The following is a 24468-nucleotide window of genomic DNA, read 5'->3' as shown; positions in this document are numbered from 1 at the left end:
ATGATGATTTTTTTTTTTTTTTTTTTTCATACAAAGTCTCATATTCCACTAACTTGTGACAAAAAATAAAAACTTCCATGAACTCACTATGCCCATCAGCGAATACCTTGGGGTCTCTTCTTTCCAAAATGGGGTCACTTGTGGGGTAGTTATACTGCCCTGGCATTCTAGGGGCCCAAATGTGTGGTAAGGAGTTTGAAATCAAATTCTGTAAAAAATGACCTGTGAAATCCGAAAGGTGCTCTTTGGAATATGGGCCCCTTTGCCCACCTAGGCTGCAAAAAAGTGTCACACATCTGGTATCTCCGTTCTCAGGAGAAGTTGGGGAATGTGTTTTGGGGTGTCATTTTACATATACCCATGCTGGGTGAGAGAAATATCTTGGCAAAAGACAACTTTTCCCATTTTTCTATACAAAGTTGGCATTTGACCAAGATATTTATCTCACCCAGCATCGGTATATGTAAAATGACACCCCAAAACACATTCCTCAACTTCTCCTGAATACAGAGATACCAGATGTGTGACACTTTTTTGCAGCCTAGGTGGGCAAAGGGGCCCATATTCCAAAGAGCACCTTTCGGATTTCACTCGTCATTTTTTACAGAATTTGATTTCAAACTCCTTACCACACATTTGGGCCCCTAGAATGCCAGGGCAGTATAACTACCCCACAAGTGACCCCATTTTGGAAAGAAGAGACCCCAAGGTATTTCGTGATGGGCATAGTGAGTTCATAGAAGTTTTTATTTTTTGTCACAAGTTAGTGGAATATGAGACTTTGTAAGAAAAAAAATAAAATAAAAAAAAATCATCATTTTCCGCTAACTTGTGACAAAAAATAAAAAGTTCTATGAACTCACTATGCCCATCAGCGAATACCTTAGGGTGTGTACTTTCCGAAATGGGGTCATTTGTGGGGTGTTTGTACTGTCTGGCCATTGTAGAACCTCAGGAAACATGACAGGTGCTCAGAAAGTCAGAGCTGCTTCAAAAAGCGGAAATTCACATTTTTGTACCATAGTTTGTAAACGCTATAACTTTTACCCAAAGCATTTTTTTTTTACCCAAACATTTTTTTTTTATCAAAGACATGTAGAACAAAAAATTTAGAGCAAAATTTATATATGGATCTCGTTTTTTTTGCAAAATTTTACAACTGAAAGTGAAAAATGTCATTTTTTTTGCAAAAAAAAATCGTTAAATTTCAATTAATAACAAAAAAAGTAAAAATGTCAGCAGCAATGAAATACCACCAAATGAAAGCTCTATTAGTGAGAAGAAAAGGAGATAAAATTCATTTGGGTGGTAAGTTGCATGACCGAGCAATAAACGGTGAAAGTAGTGTAGGTCAGAAGTGTAAAAAGTGGCCTGGTCTTTCAGGGTGTTTAAGCTAGGGGGGCTGAGGTGGTTAAAAAAGTGTCGAGAAGCTCAAAAAGTCTAAAATTATGCTGTGTGCACCATAATTTGTGACTTCTAAATCCCCTGATAGTGTTCTATCCTTTTTCCCTCTGCAACTTCCAAACAAGAACCTATCTCGCATTTTCAATATCATATTCGTGTTCAGCAGCCAAAAACCACATCCGATTAGTTAATCAAGTCTCGTTACAAAACCTGTGTTTAACTGTGCTACCAAAATAAATTGTCATATTGTTTGGGCACTATACTATATGACACACATTATTAATGCACTATTATATGCACACTGTAAGGCACTATCATGTAGGCACGCTTCTCCTGGCCCCCCATACACATGTATTCTCAGATTGGAGCGTGTATGTGTTGTTAATGGAAAGACACCTCTGATGGTGGCTTATTTCCCCGATAACAAAAAGACTGAACATTGAAATTCAACAGGACCCCATATACAGATGGCTCGGCCAACTCTTCTCTTTTGAGTATGGGGGGCCTTTACTGTTATTTGGCACTTTATGATGGTCTAATTTAGGCAATGCTATCTTTCATTACATTCTTGACAAATATTAAGAAGTGGATCTACACACCTCTGCCCTGATGCCTCCACAGACTTTGATCCAGCCCTACATGCATGCCATACACAGCTCAGAGCAAATCCATCAAGTCCAGACCTCCATACATGCACTTTAATGGTGCATATACACTTCAAGCAGCCTCTCAACACACACTCATTACAACTTTTAGACAGTGTCAAGTTTAGTCTAAAACAAGCCTGATTTATCATAGTGGTTGATGCTGGTGCACCTTTAGATGGTCTGATTTAAGCTTATGCCACTTATTAGTTGGCTTACTTTATGCCAGAATTCTGTTCTAAAATTGGTGCATTTTTTGCCACATATGCTTATGACTTAAGCCACACCCTTTTCAGTGGCCACACCCCTTCCAGTCAGCCATGCCCCTTATCAGACTAGTCTAAAAAAGTGTCTAGAACACTTAAAGGATACCTGGAACTTTGTAACAAAAACATGCAGGGGAAGAAGCACTGCTCTGAGCACTCAGCACCTTCATCGGCTCTGCTCAGCTCTCCGAATGTATGGAAAAAAGATCTATAGAAAATGTACGAAACCCATACTCTACATGCTTTGATAAATGTGATGCAAGCATGTAGAGCCAGAATCCAGGCATAAGTAAATCTGGGCCTAGATGTATTAGCTCTACAAAAAGCATTTACTCAAAATATAGTACCCTTGTGAACCCCTTTTACAATACTGTATTTAGACAGCACACATCCTCCCTTATTACACACATACATACATACATGTTGGCACACAGAGACTGTGTTTTGTACATGTATGTTCATTAAGTTAACCAAACACATCTCTAGCTGCCAACACATACAGATGGCGCATTCTTTATGCTGCTTCTAAGGCCTGTTTCACATTTGCGTTTGAGAGATCCAGCAGGCTGTTCCGGCAGGGAACAGCCTACGGGATCTGCATTCTGGCATTGCCGGAAGCAAGATCATCGCTGTCCGGCCCCATTCACTATAATGGGACTGGCAGGGATGCGGTTGCAACCTGGCAAATATACAGAGAAGCGGCTAGACACCTACCGCAGCACTATAATGGGGAACGGTAGGTGTCCTGTAGATTCCGGCAGGGACGGATCCGGACATCTCCGGCAGGCTGCTCCCCTGCCGGAACAGTCTGCCGGAGATTGTAAACGCAAATGTGAAACAAGCCTCAATCTGCCACAGAATTCACCCTTGGATTTGTATATACTCCCCATGATCCCATTTCACCCCGTTTCTGATATTGACGTGGAGGGGGTATAGCTCAGTGTTAGAGCATTTGACTGCAGATCAAGAGGTCCCTGGTTCAAATCTGGGTGCCCCCTTCAAATTTCTGGTGAATTTCCCCATGGTGGGACTAATAAGGGATTATCTTATTGATGACCAATCCTCTGGATAGGTTATTAATATCTGATCGGTAAGGGTCCGACACATTGCTCCTCCACTGATCTGCTGTTCCCTGCTGCTTCTGTCGCTGGAACTAGCATTGTGAAGGGAACAGGAAACAAAGCTCCGTTCAAAGTGAAGTGGCCAAGCTGGGTAATGCAGCTGAGCGCCTATTCAATTCAATGGGAGCTAAGCTGCAGTACCCCAGCATGGCCACTACACTTTGAACAGAGCTGTTCTTCCTGTTCCATTGTTTCCCCGAAAATAAGCTCTACCCCGATAATAAGCCCTAGCGCTATTATGCAGGGTTTTTGGAGTAGGCTTAAAATATAAGCCCTACTCCAAAAATAAGCCCTAGATACAGCCGTATTTTATTTTATATAAAGGGAAGGCAGGGGAAATGTGCGGGCTGCAGCAGCTCAGGAGCGTTCACAAATGGCTCCTGAGCTGCCATGAAACTGTGGGCGGGCGCAGCAGCAGGCTTCAGGCTTCAGTGAATTAGCCTTCACTAAATGCTAAATTATTCCGGCAGCCCGCGCTTCCCTTCACTTTGACGTTGGGCGGGCTGGTGGCTTCTCTGTATGGCCTGTACTGCCGCCAGCCCGCACGTTCTTACTTACATGAAGGAGGCAGCAGGAGGATCTCCTTCTCCTCTCCTCTGCATGGAGGAGCTCCCTACATCTCTCCCGTGCCGTATCTGCTCTCCCTGGTACCGTAGATTGCTGCCTAGGTCCCTTGGGTAAGGACAGCTCAGGGGCAATATATGGTACCAGAATAAAAAATGTGTGGCAAAGATGACTATAACCCCCCCCTCATCCATAGGAATGCACCCATGTACTGCAGTATATGGGTTAATTCCTATGGATGAGGGGGGTTATAGTCATATTTAATATAAACACTGTCCAGGGACTGTTCTGTAATTGGCATGTGTCTATATAAAATATGTTCATGGAGCCAAAATAAGCCCTACCCCAATAATAAGCCCTAACCCTTTTTTCAGAGAAAAAAATAAAATAAGACCCTGTCTTATTTTCAGGGAAACACGGTAGTTCCAGTGCCGGAAGCTGCAGGGAACAGCTGACTGGTGGGGGTGCAGTGTGTTGGACCCTCATCGATCTTGTATTAATTAACTATCCTGAAAATAGGTCATCAAAATCATGGAAAACCCCTTTAAATCCTAAAAAAGCTTTGCAAAGTAAAACCGCATGTATGTAGCGTATAGAAGAGGCTTTGCTCAGGAATACTATGCAATACGGTTCACTTCTGTATTCCTAATCTAAATATATTTCCATAAATGCCTCTGTACACAGTTAGCCGCACGGTTCTTCACACGACATATTAAGTAATTAAAAGTCTGAACCATATTACCTGCCACCTCCATCTCCCATACTCCTGACAGTGATGAAATGTGCATTATGCAGGAGAAGGGAAATTCCTGTGATGTGAAGAAGCTGCAGACATTTGTATGCAGGATCACACCTCCAGTCTCCACCGATAGGAATAGGAACATGGGGGCAGAGAGTGAGAGGAGCTCTCTGAAAGAAGACTTATTAGCACCGACAAGCGTTTCATGAGAGTGACTGGTAAAGTATTAATGTATGCAGAACGAGACTTCTTCCATGACTTGCTGGATACACAATGCTCTACGCAGGATAGCAAAAGGTAGACTTAATGCAAATAAACTGCATAGATGCAACTTAGCACAGCTTATCCGGCATAAGTGATTTCTATTCCAGCCTAGAATAAACATGAGCCGGGGCATATACTACAGGTGTACTTCTTGACAAGGAACATATTACCTAGCTGCTCTGACCGATAATGAGTGTTCATGGCTAAGGTAACATAGCAATGGTTTACAGACCAATGGAAATGTGGTGAATCAGGCGGAAAAAGGACTGACCAAGCTGAAATGATTTTCTGGGCAGATTACAAATATAGGTACCGCCATAATAGGTTCCCATGCTGATATCTGCCAGTTCTGATCTGGAATAATGATTGGAACAATTTTTATGTGCTGTTCTGCTCCAGGAAACATACTGTAACTGTAGGCACTTTAAGAGTTAATCTGTGTGTCAGCTTACGCAAGGCATATCGAAAGTGCCATCAAAATCCATATAGGGATCAAGAGAAATATGGATAATTATGGATAATGAGTCCCCTCTAAGACAACACTTCCTGCTCGGACCTTTCGTCAGCTTTGTCATGGGGAAATAGTGTAGAGTCTAATCAATCGGTTGAATCCAGCAAAACATATCACTAGCAATCGCAAAAATGAATGGACCTTAGAACTTTGCCCCTTTAGCTCCAGGCTAGATCAGCCATGCTTCATTCACGAGACACCTGGTTAGGTCCATTATGGTTAGGATTCATGCACACACCCTCAGTCCAGGAAACACGCCCATCTCCCAGACGGACGGCGGATCCTCTGAACACACAGGCCATGTTTCCCATACTGAGCGTGGTTGTGTGCATGAGCCTTTAATGGTCCAGCCTGATTTCCTCCGAGACACTCAAAGCAGTCAATGCTTTACAAATTGCTAAGAGTTTTATGATATACCCAGGGGCGTAGCTAACGGCTCATGCAATAGTTCAGCCTGGGCCCCCCTTCCCTCAATGCATTGTGTGTCTTCTTATGTGGCACAAGGGTCTTTGGGCCCCCTTAGGCTCCTGGGCCCGGTAGCGACTGCTACCTCTGCACCCCCTATAGCTACGCCCATGGATATACCCAAATGTATGTTGTGGGAAAACCTCTTTCAAAGACAATTTCCAATTCTGTAATATGGAGGCAAGGAATAGCCATATATAATATAGTGTCAAACCCCAAAAATCCCACGTAACAGTATACACACACAATCATCCAACGTGCTGAGATCTTGAATCCCTCACATAGAAGCAATCTGGTTGTACAGACAAACAACAGTCATGCACATGCACGGCTCCCATTCCACACAAGGACACACATGCTTCTGGGCTGGGAGCAATTGCTGCCACCTACTTCCAGCCCCCAGCCCAGACCCAGCCAAAGCCGGTGACAGCAGTCTGACCAGCGGTCTTTTCCGCTTACTCTCACGTCCCCGTTGGTGATGTGAGGAGCAGGAAACGAGGAGTAAATGGGTTCCTTCCGGTAGATCTTTATAATACTTCTGTCCTGAATGTCTCTGAAAAAAAGTAAAAAAAATAAACATTTAGAGGTTAGTAAGTAAAGTCCAACTGTTCACCCAAGAAAAAAAGAGGCCATGATGTTCTAATGTACAGTTATAAAGTTCCGTTTAGTCAATTGATGAATTACTTGGTCACTGTTAGGCTAGGGCTACACAGGGGCATGGAGATGGTGACATTGCATGCAATGTTTGTCTATGGCATTTCAATGTGTCATGCGAGCTGATACTACGCACAACCGTCCCAAAAAAATATAACGTTGTTGGATTTTTTGTTGCAAGTCATACGTGACTTTGCCATTATAAACCACAATACTTGCCTGCGACCTTCCAGCGATTTGGTTTATTTTTTACAGCAAAATAGTAGGGCAACAGCAAGTTGCAGACCAGTTGCACATATTTGTGGTCGTGTAACTCTTTTGAGACTTGCTGTCATGCAACTTATGCCCCTATGTAGCCCCAGCCTAAATATCATGAGCACATTCTTAACAGTAGAACCAGAACCATATAACGTCCTTAATCAATTTGGTGTGATCTGTGTACTACAGAAGAGTTGTGTATATTTATATGTATCTGACCCAATATCAGATTCTGTTCATTTGAATTAGAATTCAGTCTACAAGACGGAGATCTATTAAATTGATTTTCAGCTTTATACAAGGGTCCCCTGACCATACCCTGATCACAGGGGTTCCAGCTGCTGAATTCCCCAGCTATCAGCTGTAAAATGTTGACAAGGACAGCAAGTGTTCAGTTTCCCTGCAGTTTTACCACCAGGGAAATAATACATAGTTCTCCAAGGGTGAAATTCAAGGTAAATCTGGAGAGAACACTCAGCTGCACATGAATGTACCCAGCTCTCATGTAAGAGGCAAGCATATATTCACCCACTTTTACTTTCCAGAGGACATCCCAGTGTGGCATCATTCAGTTCTTTGATGACCTCTTACCAAACGGTCACTACTTGGTCTACAGCCACACCTGATCCATACCTGACATCTTCCAATTCATAGAAGACATTCCGGGACTCGTCTTTGATTAGTATAGCCGTGTTATGAGATTTCAACATTCCCATGGTGAGTTTCTGCTGGAACATGTGCACTATAAGAGCATGTAATGTGTCCATGCTGGTGATTTCATGAGTGATGTGCACCCGTCTTGTCTCATCGCCATACTGAAGGAACAAGACACCTGGAAGAAGAGTAATATTCACTATGTTAACTCTACAAAGAAGCAGTATAACATCACACTACATGTAAGCGCATAATCTTCTACTGTTTATCTCCTATACAACTGATCACAGACCTGGTGAACGTAGTTTGGTTTGGCTGGTGGATCGAGACAAAGGCAGGCTTTGCCTGAAACGGTTCATCCTGTTAAAACCAAGTGGCAGCTCGGCTTCAGACATGGTCTCCAGGGATTCAGCTGAAGCAAAGGACAATTTGGATGCTTGATCTGCAAGGCCGGGCTGGGAGCTTTGGGAATGACGTGAGCTCCTAGTCTGCAAACCAAAGAAGTATGGAATTATACCATTACCCTTGATATCTGCACACAAACCAATGACAATTTCCATATTTCCTACATAACAATTAAGGGGCACATTTATTAAGACTGGCGTTTTAGACGCCGGTCTCAATAAAAACCTAAACTGGAGGGGGGTCTGCCACGGTTATGAAGAGGTAAGGACCTCTTGATAACTTCCAGTTCTAAAGCTGCCTTACATTTAAGCCTTTTTCTACGCCTAAAACAGGCATAAAAATGGCAAAGGAGAAGGTCCTGCTGCCCCGTCCTCTTCCCCGCCCACAATTTTAGACCTGGCGTGAACAGGGAGAAGTCACAGATTGCAGTTAGGCATATTTCAGATTGATAAATGACCCCCTTAGTATTTGTTTAGGCCATGCACTTACAGTAACCTACTTCAACCAGAAACGTAGGTTTTGGTTTTTTATCCTCTCTTACTATGGAGTGTTTTAATGTAAGTAATTTTGAATACAGAACAGTAGAGGACTATTTTTGAGGGAAGCCACAACTACAGTCCTGATCAAAAGTTTAAGACCACTTGAAAAATGGCAAAAAATCTTATTTTACATTGTTGGATCTTAACAAGGTTCCAAGTACAGCTTCAACATGCAACAAGAAGAAATGAGAGTGAGACAAAACATTTTTTGAGCATTTAATTAATTGAAAATAACGATTGAACTGAAACAGGCTGTTTTTCAGCTGATCAAAATTTTAGGACCACATGCCTTTAAAAGGCCAAATCTGTGCAAAGATGTGGATTCATTGTCATTTTCTGTCAGGTAGTCACACGTTGTGATGGCAAAGGCAAAAAAACTCTCTTTTTGAACGTGGTCGGGTTGTTGAACTGCATAAGCAGGATCTCTCACAGCGCGCCATCGCTGCTGAGGTGGGGCGCAGTAAGACAATCATTTGGAATTTCTTAAATGATCCTGAGGGTTATGGAACAAAAAAGTCAAGTGGAAGACCCCAAAAAATTTCATCAGCACTGAGCCGGAGGATCCAATTGGCTGTCCGTCAAGGCACTGGATGATCCTCGACCCAAATTAAGGCCCTTACTGGTGCTGACTGCAGCCCCATAACCATCAGACGGCATCTGAGACTGAAGGGCTTCAAAAACAAAAACGTCTTCAAAGACCTCGTCTCCTTGAACGCCACAGAACTGCTCGTTTGGACTTTGCAAGAGAGCACCAAACATGGGACATTCAAAGGTGGAAGAAAGTTTTATTCTCTGATGAGAAAAAATTTAACCTTGATGGTCCTGATGGTGCCATAATGGTCTGGGGTGCTTTTTCCTTCAGTGGAACAATGGTGCTTCAGGAAGTGCAGGGGCGTCAAACAGCTGCTGGCTATGTCCAGATGTTGCAGAGAGCATTCCTCATGACTGAGGGCCCTCGTCTGTGTGGTAACGACTGGGTTTTTCAACAGGACAATGCTACAGTACACAATGCCCGCAGGACAAGGGCCTTCTTCCAGGAGAATAACATCACTCTTTTGGCCCAACCTGCGTGTTTCCCTGATCTAAATCCAATTGAGAACCTTTGCGGGATGGATGGCAAGGGAAGTTTACAAAAATGAACAACAGTTCCAGACAGTAGATGGCCTTCGTGCGGCCGTCTTCACCCCTTGGAGAAATGTTCCCACTCACCTCATGGAAACGCTTGCATCAAGCATGCCGAAACGAATTTTTAGAAGTGATAAACAATAACGGCGGAGCTACTCATTACTGAGTTCATGTTTGGAAGTTGCATTTCTGTTTTGGGGGGTTTAGTTTTTTTTTGGAGGTGTGGTCCTAAACTTTTAATCAGCTGAAAAACAGCCTGTTTCAGTTTATTCGTTGTTTTCACTAAATTTAATGCTCAAAAAAAGTTTTGTCACACTCCCATTTCTTCTTGTTGCATGTTGAAGCTCTACTTGGAACCTTGTTAAGATCCAGCCATGCTAAATATGATTTTTTGCCATTTTTCAAGTGGTCTTAAACTTTTGATCAGGACTGTATGAGAACACTGGGTAAAGGCTTGGAGAACTTTGTTGTAAGCATCTCCTCATATCTCAGTAACTGAACAATTAATGCATCCCACACAACACCACCTTTTCATCTCGCTCTCTCTATGTTGGTATCCATCAAGGCTATGTCCTGGAATCCCTACTCTTTTCCATCTACACCTTCATGCTGATGAGCTGGAACAAATATCACTTCTTTGCTATCCAGAATCCCACAATGCCTATCATCTATATCCTTCTTCTAACATCACTTTCTAAAACTCAACATGAAGAAAACCGACGTCATCATCATCACTCCAATCTCACTCAATCCGCCACCAAACCTATCACTTATAGTTAAAAGCTATACACTTTTCCCAGTCCCACAAGTTCACTGTCTCAGGATAACCTAATTCCACAGTTTTTCAAAGAACACATGCAAGCCCTTACCACTTTCACCTCAAAAACATTAATTGAATCTGTTCAAATGTTAGTGCACACCATTATGCTCACCTGCCAAGACTACCTTTTCTTGGCCTCCCATCTAACACCCTCATGCTCCTTCAATCCATCCTCAACTCCACTGCCCACCTCTCTCCTTGGTTCTCCTCTGTCTCAGCACTCTGCCAATTCCTTCACTGGCTCCTCATTGCCCAGCAGATTTAGTTAAAAGTATTAACAACATTCTACGCTGCCTACAATAGGTCCCCTCCTTATATTGCTGAGCTAACCTTCCAAAATATTTTCACATAATCTCTGGACCTCCAAAGACCTTGTTTTTTAGACTAAGTTCACATATGTTGCAAAATTCCTGGTGTAGAAACAGAAAACCGGAATCGCTAGATACCGCATAGGCTGGACACCTTTTGCCTGATGGATTCTATTGATTATAATGGGTTCATAATTTTTGCCAGATGTTCTATACTATTTTTTTTATTGTTATTGTGCAATGGCTTTTGCATTTATTTTTCTGCAAAAATATGAACCCCCAGAGCGTTACTACAATAGCATATTCAAGAGATGCAAATACAAGAATAGGATGTGTGCATTTAATGTCATTAGAAATGCCAGTGCACCCCACCAGAGACACAGGATGATCAATCTAATGGCTGGGGCAATACAACGTACCGTAACTACTGCGATAAGGAATGGCAGATTTATTACCAGTCTCATTTTGTAAAAAATGATGCTACTTCCGTATTAATGTTCTGCTACAGCAAATGTCATTAGGATGTGTTTGCCACTGTACACACAAGCCCCCAAGGTTCCTAACTTAAGAAGAACTTGCTAAAACATCACCTACTACAGATACAGTGTAAATATTTCAGAGGATAGCAACAGCGCTGCAGGCTACAATGAGGAAGACTGCTCATTTTCCAAACTAGACATAAAAACTGTGACAGGTTTTCTAATCTGCCTGTGCTACAATATCACTGCCGTAATATACCATACAAATAAAAAGGATGATAGTAGTAAGAAAACATGAAATATAACAGGGCAGATATCATGCAACATGTAAAAGACAGCTGGATATTATCATCAGTGGTAGAGGAACTATTCCTCTTAATTTATTTAATAATACTATTAAATAAAACAATGCATTTTGAAGTTTGTTTTGGTAAAGACTTGGTTATTCCTCCTGGAAACGGATGAATAAATTGACAACTGCCACCTTTACAATAGATTTGGGTCCCTGCCACGGTCTAACATAGTCAGCATAGATAAACAGTAGCAGAGTGCCCCACAAATAACAGGTATGTTATCAATTCAGACGTCTCTGAAACATTGCTCCATTATATGTTATATGAAGCAGATTGCCACCACTACAGAAGACGAGACAGGCGACAGAATTCTAATGGGACATCTGCATAGTTCAAGAAAAAATCTAGTCTTGGAAAAATGCTGGGACACGAGAAACTTGAATTTCAGAAGAGTGACAAAACTCATAAGATGTTTATTTATTCATGCCCACATTGTAAGAAATACAGGTTTTAGATATAATATATGTGCATTATATTGTATATATTATGAGGGATTTATTTGTGTGAATTAGACATACGGGGAGGTGACTGTATATCTGAATGGTTATATACTTCAGTAGTATGTAGCTAGCTCTTTATGTCTTACTCTGATTCTCACAGATAAAGGTTTTTGGGGATCCGGTACCTCTTACATATCCTGATTGGTAGTGAAAAAAAGGCACCCAAAATGTGTAAATAAGGGCGAAGTGTCATAAAATGGTAAAATAACTGATTGACCAAAAAACGGATATGCGATATGAGTCGTTCACAAGGAAGGGGGTTGATAGTTTTTAAGGGATAAAAGACCCATACTTTGGCATATGGGAGAAGCTGGAAGGAACTTCAGGGGCTGGAAGGAGGAGTAGCTGGAAGGAACTTCAGGGGCTGGAAGGAGGAGTAGCTGGAAGGAACTTCAGGGGCTGGAAGGAGGAGTAGCTGGAAGGAACTTCAGAGGCTGGAAGGAAGAGGAGATGGAAGGAACTTGAAGGGGACAGGAGACGAGAGATTGGTGGAGAGACCTAAAATGCCATGGTAAATAATGCCCAAAAAAAACAGGAGTGGATCTAAAACAGAGATGACACGTGAACTGAATATTTGCATGTCTTCTGTGTTTTGCACCTACTCCTGCTTTTGGCTACCAAATCATAAGCCAATCCTGATGGGACCATACAGGCCTTACAGCTGCTAGACAGACAGGATCGGTTGTGCATCTCATTTTTCCTTCCTTCTGACAAATCAGAAGAAAGGTCAAATAAATCATTATGTCAGCCAGGCCGAAAGGCAAAATAGTGGCCCAGTCATGAAGTGGGGAGGGTGGGAACAAAATGAGAAGTCCACAGAGTGGCTCTATGACATAGTGGTGAGGTGGAAGCAGCATGAGGAGGCCACAGAGTGGCAAAATGACAGAGTCTGAAGGTGGCGGCAGCATCAGGAGGCCACAGAGTGGCAAGGTGACATAATGTGGAGATGGCAGCAGCATGAGGAGACCACAGAGTGGCAAGGTGACATAATGTGGAGATGACAGTAGCCGCAGCATGAGGAGATCACAGAGTGGCAAGGTGATATAATGTGGAGATGGCAGCAGCAGGATACCACGGAGTGGCAGACATAGTGTGGAGATGGCAGCAGCATGAGGAGACCACAGAGTGGCAAGGTGACATAATGTGGAGATGGCAGTAGCAGCAGCATGAGGAGACCACAAAGTGGCAAGGTGACATAGTGTGGAGATGGCAGCAGCAGCATCAGGAAACCACAGAGTGGCAAGGTGACATAGTGTGGAGATGGCAGTAGCAGCAGCAGAAGCATCAGGAGGATACCACAGAGTGGCAAGGTGACATAGTGTGGAGATGGCAGCAGCATTAGGAGACCACAGAGTGGCAAGGTGACATAGTTTGGAGGTAGCGGCAGCATCAGGAGGCCACAGAGTGGCAAGGTGACAGTGTGGATATGGCAGCAGCATGAGGAGACCACAGAGTGGCAAGATGACATAGTGTGGAGATGGCAGTAGCAGCAGCTGCATCAGGAGACCACAGAGTGGCAAGGTGACATAATGAGGAGATGGCAGTAGCAGCAGCATGAGGAGACCACAGACTGGCAAGATGACATAATGTGGAGATGGCAGCAGCAGGATACCACAAAGTGGCAAGGTGACATAATGAGGAGATGGCAGTAGCAGCAGCATGAGGAGACCACAGACTGGCAAGATGACATAATGTGGAGATGGCAGCAGCAGGATACCACAAAGTGGCAAGGTGACATAGTGTGGATATGTCAGCAGCATGAGGAGACCACAGAGGGGCAAGGTGACATAGTGTGGAGATGGCAGTAGCAGCATCAGGAGACCACAGAGTGGCAAGGTGAAATAGTGTGGATATGGCATCAGCATGAGGAGACCACAGAGTGGCAAGGTGACATAGTGTGGATATGGCATCAGCATGAGGAGACCACAGAGTGGCAAGGTGACATAGTGTGGATATGGCATCAGCATGAGGAGACAACAGAGTGGCAAGGTGACATAGTGTCGAGATGTCGGTAGCAGCAGCATCAGGAGGAAACCACAGAGTGGCAAGGTGACATAATGTGAAGATGGCAGTAGCAGCAGCATGAGGAGACCACAGAGTGGCAAGATGACATAATGTGGAGATGGCAGCAGCAGCAGGATACCACAAAGTGGCAAGGTGACAGTGTGGATATGGCAGCAGCAAGAGGAGACCACAGAGTGGCAAGGTGACATAGTTTGGAGATGGCAGTAGCAGCAGCTGCATCAGGAGACCACAAAGTGACCTGGTAACAGAGTGGGGAGGTGGGTGGCAATAATAGTACCGGCTGACAAAAGTGGGTGAAATAAGGAGCACTTGGCATCAGATGTGTGGCATCAGCCAGGTTGCAGCATCAGAGTAGTAGCTGAGGCAGGTAGTCAGAAGAAACCGGTCTCTTTTATCAAAGTGTTGGTGTGACACCATGGATGATCTAGTCTGATGCATCAGAAATTGGTGGTTGGAAATCCTGGCTGATCCACGCCTGATTTATCTTGACAAAAGGTCAGTCTCTCCACATTTTGGGTGGACAGGCGAGTTCTCCTTGGGGTAACTATGGCCCCACTGCACTAAACACCCGCTCTGATGCCACACTACTGGCTGGGCAGGACAGCTTTTCCAGGGAAAACTCTGCTAGTTGCGGCCACAAATCCAGTTTGGCTACCCAGTAGTCCAAAGGATCTTCAATGTGGGGTGGCAGGGTGCTGTCCAAGTATGCCACCACCTGCTGGTTCAGGTCCTGTTCCAGGTCTACCTGCTGCTGCTGGTGAGTAGTTTCTTCACTATGCGGGTGAAGAAAGCTACTCATCAGCGACTGTAGACTCAGGCTGCAGATGATGGAGCTGGTACTGCTCCTGCCATCCCACCCCTCCCCAGCGCTCCTTTACATTGCGTGCATCTTCACGCCAACTCTATGCACAGCGCAGCACTCCTTGGTTCCTTCTTCCAGAGCGGTTGATGTTTGATAAAGGCTATTCCAGCCGAAACATCACACGAAGTGTAACTTTGCCGCATTAAAATAAAGACAATATCAACGCATTTCGCTGGAGTTTTTTGATATTCTACCCCTCCCCAGCAGCCATGGCAGTGGAACGTGAGTGCAGAGGGCTCCCCTGGTCAGACCTGCCAGAGGATAGACGATGGCACAGATAGGCAGCGGCCAACTGACTACATAGGATGTTTCTGTAGTAGTTCAGTTTGTCCTCCCTCTCGGTGGGTGTAAAAAAAGGCCCCCATTCTGGACCGGTAGGGGAGGGTCCAACAAGGTGGAGAGCCAGAAGTCCTCCCTCTACCGAATGGTGACAATTTGTCTGTCACTACGCAAGCAAGTAAGCATGCATCGTGCCATTTGTTCAAGTGACTCGGAGGGACTCCCTGCCTCTATCTCCACTGCATACTGCCACGGTGTCTGGGTCCTCTGTCTCGTCTTCCTCATCGCCCTGTAGCTCCTCTGGCTGCTCCTGCTCCTCCTCTCCTGTCAGCTGAGTAGATAAACCACCCATTTGAATACACATTGCCTGTGCTCCAATGTCCTCCTCCCCCTCCTCCTCCAGTTCAGCCCCCCTAGGGCTCATGTGGCCGTGAGATCGAGTAACCACATCTCCTGGCCCCTGATCAGTTCCAGGACATGAAGCAGTGGAATGACGTTGTTCATTCCGTAGTCCTGGCGACTGACAAATAACGTGGCCTCCTCAAAGGGCCTGAGCAAATGGCAGATGTCACGAATGAGCTGCAACTGGCTGACATCGAAGTTACACAGTGGAATACTCCTATCCACTTGCATCATCAAGAAATCGTTGATGGCCTTTCTCTGTTCATATAGTCGGTCCAACATATGGAGGGTGGAATTCCAACGGGTGGAAACTTCACATATCAGCCTATGTTGGGGGGATGCCGTTCTGCTGCTGCAGCTCAAGGAGGGTGTGTTTTGTGGTGTACGAGTGGCTGAAGTGCATGCAAAATTTCCTGCCTATTTTTAGGATGTCTTGCAGATGGGTGGAAGACTTAAGGAACTGCTTGACAACCAGATTGAACACGTGTGCCATGCAGGGCGCATGGCTCAGTCTTCCTTGTTGCAGCGCCGACACCATGTTCTTCCCATTGTCGGTAAGCATGGTCCCGATTTTCAGTTGTCGCAGAGAAAGCCAGGATTCGATTTCTTGATGCATCACAGGGACTCACCGAGGCAAACCAGGTGCAGAACAGCGTGACACCGCCGAGCCCTGCACATGTGGTAAGCTGGAGGGGCACTGTGACTGCAGTGGAGGCTGAGGACATGGTGGAGGATGAGGAGGCAGAAGCGAACATTGTTGCAGGACCAACACATGTGGTATGCTGGAGGGGCACTTTGACTGCAGTGGAGGTTGAGGACATGGTGGAGGATGAGGCGGCAGAAGCGAACATTGTCGCAGGACCAACACATGTGGTATGCTGAAGGGGCACTGTGACTGCAGTGGAGGCTGAGGACATGGTGGAGGATGAGGAGGCAGGACCAACGGCGTGACAACGTGGAGGTGGAAGCAGCGTGCAATGCTTCACCTTCTGGCCATGCTTCACCTTCTGCCCACATATTCTACATGTGGCCACGTTAACCTTCCTGGTAACACGTTGTGTTCCGTTTTTTTTTTTGCAATGGATCCGCAAAAAAAAAACAGATGGCATACGGATGTCATCCGTCTTTTGGGGGCGGATCCGCAATTTGCGGACCGCAAAACACATACGGTCGTGTGCATGTAGCCTTAGAAAGAGATTGTCATGCGTTTGATGTCTGATTTTCATTTCTTACCTTAATCATGGTGCCACCCGTTTAAAGTAATGCCGATCTTAGGATATTATAGCATCACACAAGACAAATACAGTAAATGTACACCTTTTTCCTAAATGGTAACTCATTTTTTTAACTATAGAAATATTCTATATTTTTCCACATATACAACATTTTGAGAAGAAATGACAAGGTTTGGAACGATTCACCATTTCGTCTGCGAGGATGTGATATTTCAAGGCTTGTTTCCCTCGTGCTGCGATGAATGTGCCATAACTCCAGAGTGTGACAGTCAAAGTACATGGGATTCTCTTCCTTGGCACATGCCCTTTTTGCTCATCTCGGTAAAGTTCAGAGAGCACGTTTCTTGCAGGCGGGTAAAGGGTACTTACTGACAAGCTGAGCTGCGCCTGACAGATGAAGCTATTTGGACCTGATTGTCCCTGACCTCTGATGGAGCATTAATCAAAGGACTGGTAATGGCTTTATAAAAGAGCAGATGAATTTGTCAGCGCTTTTACTGTGATGTCATCAGCCAGATTAAAAAGAGAACAAGGGACAAACTACTTAACCCCTTGTAGAGGAGAAATATGATGAATCATGTCATGTACCAATCAGTTATAGATTAAATGCCATGTTTAAATGCCCATCGAAAACTATCAGGAATGGTGTAAAATGTGTGCAATGTCTATACCCTCCAAGAGAAATCAGTGATTAATGTCATGTATTCCAAACGTCTTGAATCCCCGGAACACAAACGTCCGCCTATGCAATAGCGTAGCTCTAGAGAGTTGTTTCCAGTGTCGGACTGGGGGGCCTAGGGCCCACCAGTAAACTTTATTTTGGGGTCCCACCGTACGGATACTTTTAAATATTAGCTGCTCACACAGCAGCAACATGCTACCAGATGACTGAATATGGGGGTTCCTGCAGCAGCTTTGAGAAGGTAGGTCTTGGAGAAAAGAGGACACTGGTAGGTTTCCTCTAAGTCATCTCGGCTCTGATCGTGTCTATAATAATAAACTGGGCAGTTTCTTTAATAATCTATCAAGTTTTTTATATGAACATAGGCTGGTTGAGGTGCTGTACATTGAATATATGTATGTAGTGCAGTAAGTCTACTGTGTTATGTGCCATTGTGCAGAGGGTGGGGGCCCAACTTGCTCAGGGGCCCACCGGGGGATTCACCTGTAAACCTGTGGGCCAGTCCGAGCTTGGTTGTTTCCAGGCCCTAACTCCGGTAGGGCCCAAAGCTGCCATTGCGACAGAAAAGACAAATTTGCATAAAGTCAAAAATTATGCAATAACATTTTTCATTTTTTACACTGTGATCGCCAAAAGTTGACAAAATAAGCCTAGGCTATCCTGGAGGTGCATGGCCTAAAACTCATACTAAAGCCAGGAAATATTCCCAATTTATTGAGGGACATGCCTTTTAATAAATATGGTGTAATTCACTCCAATAATGTGTTTAGACTCGTGTATGGAGACACCAGTCAGTGATGTATTCATGGTGAGCAGAACCTAATGGACACAACTACCAGGGCAGGAATCATCGCCACGGGGCCCATCTCCTCTGTTAAAGGAGCCTCAGGGGTGAGAGGTAGTTAGTAATGACTGCAGATGATGGAAGGAGATACAAAAATGAATGTAAATAGGAATATAAGGAAAGAATTATAGAATGCTAAAAGTACAAGGAAAGAAGGAAGGATGCAGGAGACAGTAAAGAGCATAATGACCATAAGCCTCCATTCAGAGGAGTGATGTTCCCATCTGCATGGACTAAACTTAGAGAGTACCCAGACCCTAGTGTCCTCAATGGAGTCATTCACTGACATATCAGCTTTTTTAAGGACTGTGAGTCCTTGTAAAAATAGCTTTAGTGCATGTCTTATTCTAATCCGAGTCTTGGATCGGAATGGCCTATGCCACGGTGCAGTCTGAGATTTCCTTGGACTCCATAGTGCTTGGAGCTTCCAGTGAGTAACTTATCGTCCGCGGTTTACTGTCTGAACAGCCTAATTGTTACATGTTTGGAACCTACCAGCAACTGACTAATGATGGCAGAATGAAGGACCCTATTCCAAGCTTTGCAACAAGGTGCAGCCTGGTTACATCACTGCAGAGTCATCTCACTGTACGCCTGACTATGGCTACTTGGTTCATATAGGCATCCAGGGTTGCCAACCGTCCAGACAGTCCGTAAAAACAGGCAACTTTGTTTGCCTGTGTCCAGGAATGTGTCCGTGCTTTTTTAGGGTAGTGGTTCTGGACTAGCGTATTTTGGTGGTAATTATAATAATTTTACAGCTCACAGTAAATGCTGGTAATAAGTTATTATCATTATACTGAACTACAGACATGTATTACTTATAATCTTTATAATTTATAATAGTTTTCCAATATTTCTGTAAAAAATGTTGGCTGTCTGTGATTTTTGGATAAGTAGTCCAAATTCTGGTTGGCAACCCTGTACACATTGCATACAGCGGAACACAATGAAGCCTCTTAGGAGGTACTGTGGGGCCCAAGAGCCTCCAGCTCTATCTCTGCACCTATATTCCAGAACTATGAATACCCCATGATTAATACTTTAATGTGAGATAACCCCTTTGGCAATACAATATGTGGTGTGACTACATTGTTGCATCTGGTACAGATAACATTTTAAGTGCTGTTCCATTTGTCTACATTTTCTATTTCTTCGTTTTAACATGGTTCGGAGCAGATGAGAAGGGCAACACCCTGTGTGAGGCATAGATAACATAAGGCGCGGGTTATTCCCAGAAAACAATGTGAAGAAATCAAAATGAAGAACAGGAAGGAAAAGGTTACATGGTTACAGAGAGATACAGCATGAATTACACTGCAGTGCCCATGGCTGTGTACCACCATCTGCCAGGCACGTGCTTGTTGAGGAGAGAGTTGTGTATAACCAGGCCCTGTCTCTGGTATCGCCGGATGCCAGTCTCTCACTTCTGTTACAGAACTGGTTGTGTAGGACTCGGTCTCATGTGGATATTACCAGCTGCCTGTCTCGCACTGCTGATGGACTTGGCTGCGAGGAGAACTTGGCAGCAGTAAGGCTGCAGATGTTTTCTAGACTTAAATCTTTCTATAGTCTGTGCTGTGCACTGTCCCAGTTCCCAAAGATGAGGTTTAGCGTACGTGTCCGGCGCTCAGTGCGGTGTGAGTATCATTAATTGGAGGTATGGCGCACAAGGTATCATTGTGCATAGGGGTATTTATGCAGCGAACGGAAGAGGGGAGTGTTAGTTGATATGCTGATGGTAGTAGTATTCACATTTCACAGTGGCAATCTCCGTCTGGTGCTCCCCGGTGCCATGCAGTGACTAGAGGATGCACCCTTTCTTTCCCTGGGGCACACCCCAATATTGAGGCATCTGCCTGGTTGTAGTTGGAAGTGCCCTTGATGTTAGGTGCTTGTAGAGGCGCAAGGCATAAGTACCGATGCAGGGGACCAGTTGATGTATGGTGGGGTCAATAACCAATAAATAAAGTCTCTTTACTGAAGATGGGGTAGTAGTACATACAGCAGCAAAACGGCACAGCTCCAAGGTATGTCGCAGTGCAATCCGCTCCCAATAGCAGTTCTAGTACTTCTTCTCCCTTTAAAGACACCTTTTAGTTTCTCAGCAGAACCAACGGCATGCAATGAGTTTCCTTTTCAACTCCTTCTGCAGTTCCCAGGCTGAGGGGTGCAGAACTAAGATACGGGTTGCCAATCCACCTCGACGCGTGATAGGATGCTTTTATAATATTTACTTCCACAGCAGTAAAGTCTTTCTGCCATAGACGTGCACAACACCTTGCTGTCTGAATCTAGTCATGGTCTGGTAGGTTCTGGACCTTCTTATCTCCTTCTCTCAGGAGTTGCTTCCTTGGCAGTTGAAGTCTCAGAGCCAGAAGTTCTCTGTAGTGAGTGAGGTGGATAGATTCTAACACACTATGAGCTTGAGCGCTCGGCAGCCCTGCTCTGTGAATTTGGGTGATCGACTACTTCATGACTGAGCAACTGTTACTCCTAGATGCTTCAGGTTTCTTAGTTTTTAAAATGCTGCGATTTTGCAGAGGGTATAAGGATGGACCAGCTCTGGATTTATTGTACCCAAGTTTTTCTTAATAAATCAAGTTTTTTATTCTTTTTATTGCTGATCTGCTGCCTGGTCACGCTCACCAATTGTACATTAATTCAGTCTACATCCTGACTTGAGAAGCAGGGGGAATCAAATAGACTTTGTGGCACATTACGTGGAAAGCCAGTGACCCAGAGGCGGTGAACGGGCTGGTGTTCTGAGCAGATGTATGAAATAAACAAGCCTTTTGGCTGGCATCTTTCTGCTGGTACTGATGTCTAGCACTGAGATCATTAGACAAAAAGATCAAATGTGAACATCAAGCCACTGGTCAGGCTCTTGTTTATCCACTTTCCTTTTATTTTAGCAGTGATGACATTTCAGAATGCAATATGGGGTGACATCTAGAGCTAGTGCCAACATAAAAGATAAATGCCACCTCACGTCAAGCCAGGCTCGGTAAAGTAAATAGGCTGAATAAACTCTGCAGACTTGTATGTGAAGCTTTTAATTCTTTTCTTTGTTATAGACATAAAAACCACAGCAACATAAAACAAAGTAAATGACATGGTTACTGAAGTCAATCAGGTAGGCAAACAATATAAAGAGACTCTCACTATTTCCTAAGTGAAACACTTTAAGATTGCAGAATGCAAGACGCTCACTTACAGTCGCTCTTAACATCAAGTACCCCCTCCCCCAACACAAAAAGGCACTAGGATATCATACAATAAAATCCATTAAAGTGGGACCCATCACCTATCCTGACATCTCTGTTTTAGAAAAATGCATATACCACATGAAATAACACTTCTGGAGCAGTCTTTTCTTACAATTCTGCATTTCTCTACAATTCCTCCTGGAAATGAATGAAGAAATTGACAATTAGGTGTGTCTATTCCCATTGTCAAAGGGGTGGATCCCTGCACACTCTGCAACTGTCTGGACTGATTAGATATAACGTCAGGATGTCGAGGGACACGGCCTATTGACCAGGAAAATGGCAGCATTCAGTTGTAACTGTAACACATTCTCAGTAGTTATAAGGGAGGAATTGCACAGTGCATTGGTGTTAGGAAAGGTGCTCTAGAATTATTTTGTGGGGAATATACAGTACATATTTACTAAAAACAGACATGTCCACAGGTTCTCTTTAAAAGTTCAAAGTTAAAGGGGTTGTCCCACAAAAAATATTCTAGTTTTCAAACCAGCACCTGGATCTGAATTATTTTGTAATTGTAAGTAATTAAAAATTTTGTATAGCCACTGAGGTATTCAATAAAATCTGTATAGCACCACCTGCTGTTTTTTATTATTATTTTTTATTTCTTTGTCCTGCTCACTCGGAAGGCCGCACATGCTCAGTTTCATCCTTCAACTGCCTTCTGAGCTGTGATAGGATGACAGCTGCAGCAGAAAGGACACGCCCCCTGAGCTGCAGCAGCTGATATAAATGTAGCAGAGCAATGAATGGGGAGATCTCTGGATCCATCAGGTACAGGGCTGGTTCTAGCTTTGTTATAAAGAGACTCCTATGTACTATATTATGGTCACTAACTTTTCACAAAATGTGTGAAACCAAATTACAGATGAATGAAAGAAACTTTTGTAAAACTGCATACCTTATTAGAAAAAAATGTTGCTTTCTCCTGTTATAAGATCCCCCCCCCCCTCTTTCCTAAAAAAAAACAAAAAACGGCTACGCTCACATCAGAGTTCACCGTACTCAGCATAGCCAGATAATGCCATTTTCGGGAATAAATGCTGGCTTTCAGACAAAAGTCCTGCATGCATGACTTTTTGTCTGGTTGAAAGCCAGAAACATGCTGGAAAGTGGCTGGATCTCCATTAGATCCCACTGTAGTCAAAGGGGATCCGGAGGTTCCCAACATTATCCGGCTAGGCTGTTCCTCTTCCAGATTTCAAAACACTGATGTGAATGTAGCCCATATGCGTAATACTTTATGAAGCTCTACATGGTGATTCTGTGTACGAGCAGAATCTCCTATTTTCTCCCTGTACAGTCTATGGGAGACATCAAACAAGCTAGTCTCCACCCAATAGCTCAGGGAGAACTGAGAATTAGAGAAAACTGCCAAAATGCAGATTAGAAGTCTACATGACAAACACAGGATGGGCCCACAAAAAAGTAGCCTCCAATACCTCCACATTAAACTGCCTAACAGTGTCCATAGCCACCAATCAGAGCTCAGCTTTCATTTTTTCAGAGCCCTGTAGAAACTGAAAGCAGAGCTCTGATTGGTTGCTATGGGCAACTAAGACTGATTTATTATTCAGTTTGATAAAAGTGGCCTATTGTGTCAGAAAGATGGTGTTCTCCCTGGAACAGTGAATAATGATTGTGGAAGGCGATGTGCGAAGCAGATAGATTAAGGAAACGCAGGAAACCTTTGCCGATAAGTACCCAGGAACAAAACCACCAGCTGAATGTTGTATTCAGAGTCTGGTTCAGAAATGGCTCTGTGGCAAACATGAAGAAACTGAGGCCTCCATCAATCAGGACGGATGAAGTGGTGCTAAAATTCTGCAGTGGATTGCAAGTAGCCCCAAAAATTCACCTCGAAGTCTGTCTCAGCAAGTGGGTGTATGATGAACAACGCGCCAGCGAGCGCTGAAATCTCTGACCCTGAAACCGTAGAGAATAACGTGCGTGCAGGAACTGAAAGAGTCTGACAAAGCTAAACACGGAAATTACTGGACTTGGTGCTGACTGGAGGCAGGCTCTTTTTCCATGGGCCACCCTGTATAATGGCCACAGATAATGTTATCATTTATGTACATACATACGGCACCCTATTCAGAAAAGAATGCTATTGATGGCCACTTTTGGGGCAATATATTGTGCTACACTGTGCTATTTGGTACTGCTGGGATGGTATTGTTGACCCCGCCTACTTGTGTAGCCCCACCTACCGTTAATTTGGACCTACCTACAAAATGGGGCCACTTTTAGTTTTTTCTCCAGGGTAATGTTAAGTTCCCAGTCTGCCCCTGCCTCTGGGACCTCCAGAGATCATGAGAACAGGGGTCCACAAGTGCTGCCGTACTGCCCCATGAGAGTTCAGCAGTAGTGCACCTGTGACCTCCGCTCCATTCAATTCTATGGGACTGCTGCAAGCACAGTACTCGGCAGTCCCATTGAAGTGAATGTGGCAGAGGACGCACACCACTGCTCCACTCTCATGCGGCCCTTGCGATCCTGCGGCAAGCAAAGTGTTATTAGTGGAACAACCCCTTTAAATTTGGAATCACTATATAGCCCGGATTTGTCATACAGCCGATGATGATGGGTGGACAGATGAAAGAAAGCAACAAAATACACAGATACATAGATTTTCTTGGAAAGATTTGTAGGGAGATCCCTTCGTTGTTTGGACTAAAAACACAAGGAAGCTGCAATAAAACAGCAACAAGGACTCTATCCTCATAAAAACACGAAATCACAAGAAGTAGGCGTATACATTATGAAGTATATGTATTAGTACAGCGTATAGCAA

General features: G+C 44.1%; 1 protein-coding gene and 1 non-coding gene across 2 annotated transcripts in view; one reads left to right on the top strand and one right to left on the bottom strand.

Annotated features, from left to right (window-relative positions):
• SRCIN1 (SRC kinase signaling inhibitor 1) overlaps window positions 1–24468 on the bottom strand; it is a 211176-nt gene that overhangs the window by 59465 nt on the left and 127243 nt on the right. Inside the window, exons 3-5 of the mRNA XM_040437242.1 lie at window positions 7837–8032; window positions 7524–7722; window positions 6438–6531 (exon numbers count right to left, since the gene is read on the bottom strand). Coding sequence (XP_040293176.1) covers window positions 6438–6531; window positions 7524–7722; window positions 7837–8032 — 489 coding nt within the window. The remainder of the gene's footprint in view (window positions 1–6437; window positions 6532–7523; window positions 7723–7836; window positions 8033–24468) is intronic.
• On the top strand, window positions 3241–3312 carry TRNAC-GCA. The gene has a single exon. It is a non-coding gene; the product is annotated as a tRNA-Cys (tRNA).

The sequence above is a fragment of the Bufo bufo genome, chromosome 6 (assembly GCF_905171765.1).
Source record: "Bufo bufo chromosome 6, aBufBuf1.1, whole genome shotgun sequence".
NCBI lineage: Eukaryota > Metazoa > Chordata > Amphibia > Anura > Bufonidae > Bufo > Bufo bufo.
The sequence above is the reverse complement of the archived record's forward strand: the minus strand, read 5'-3'. Positions and strand labels throughout refer to the sequence as shown.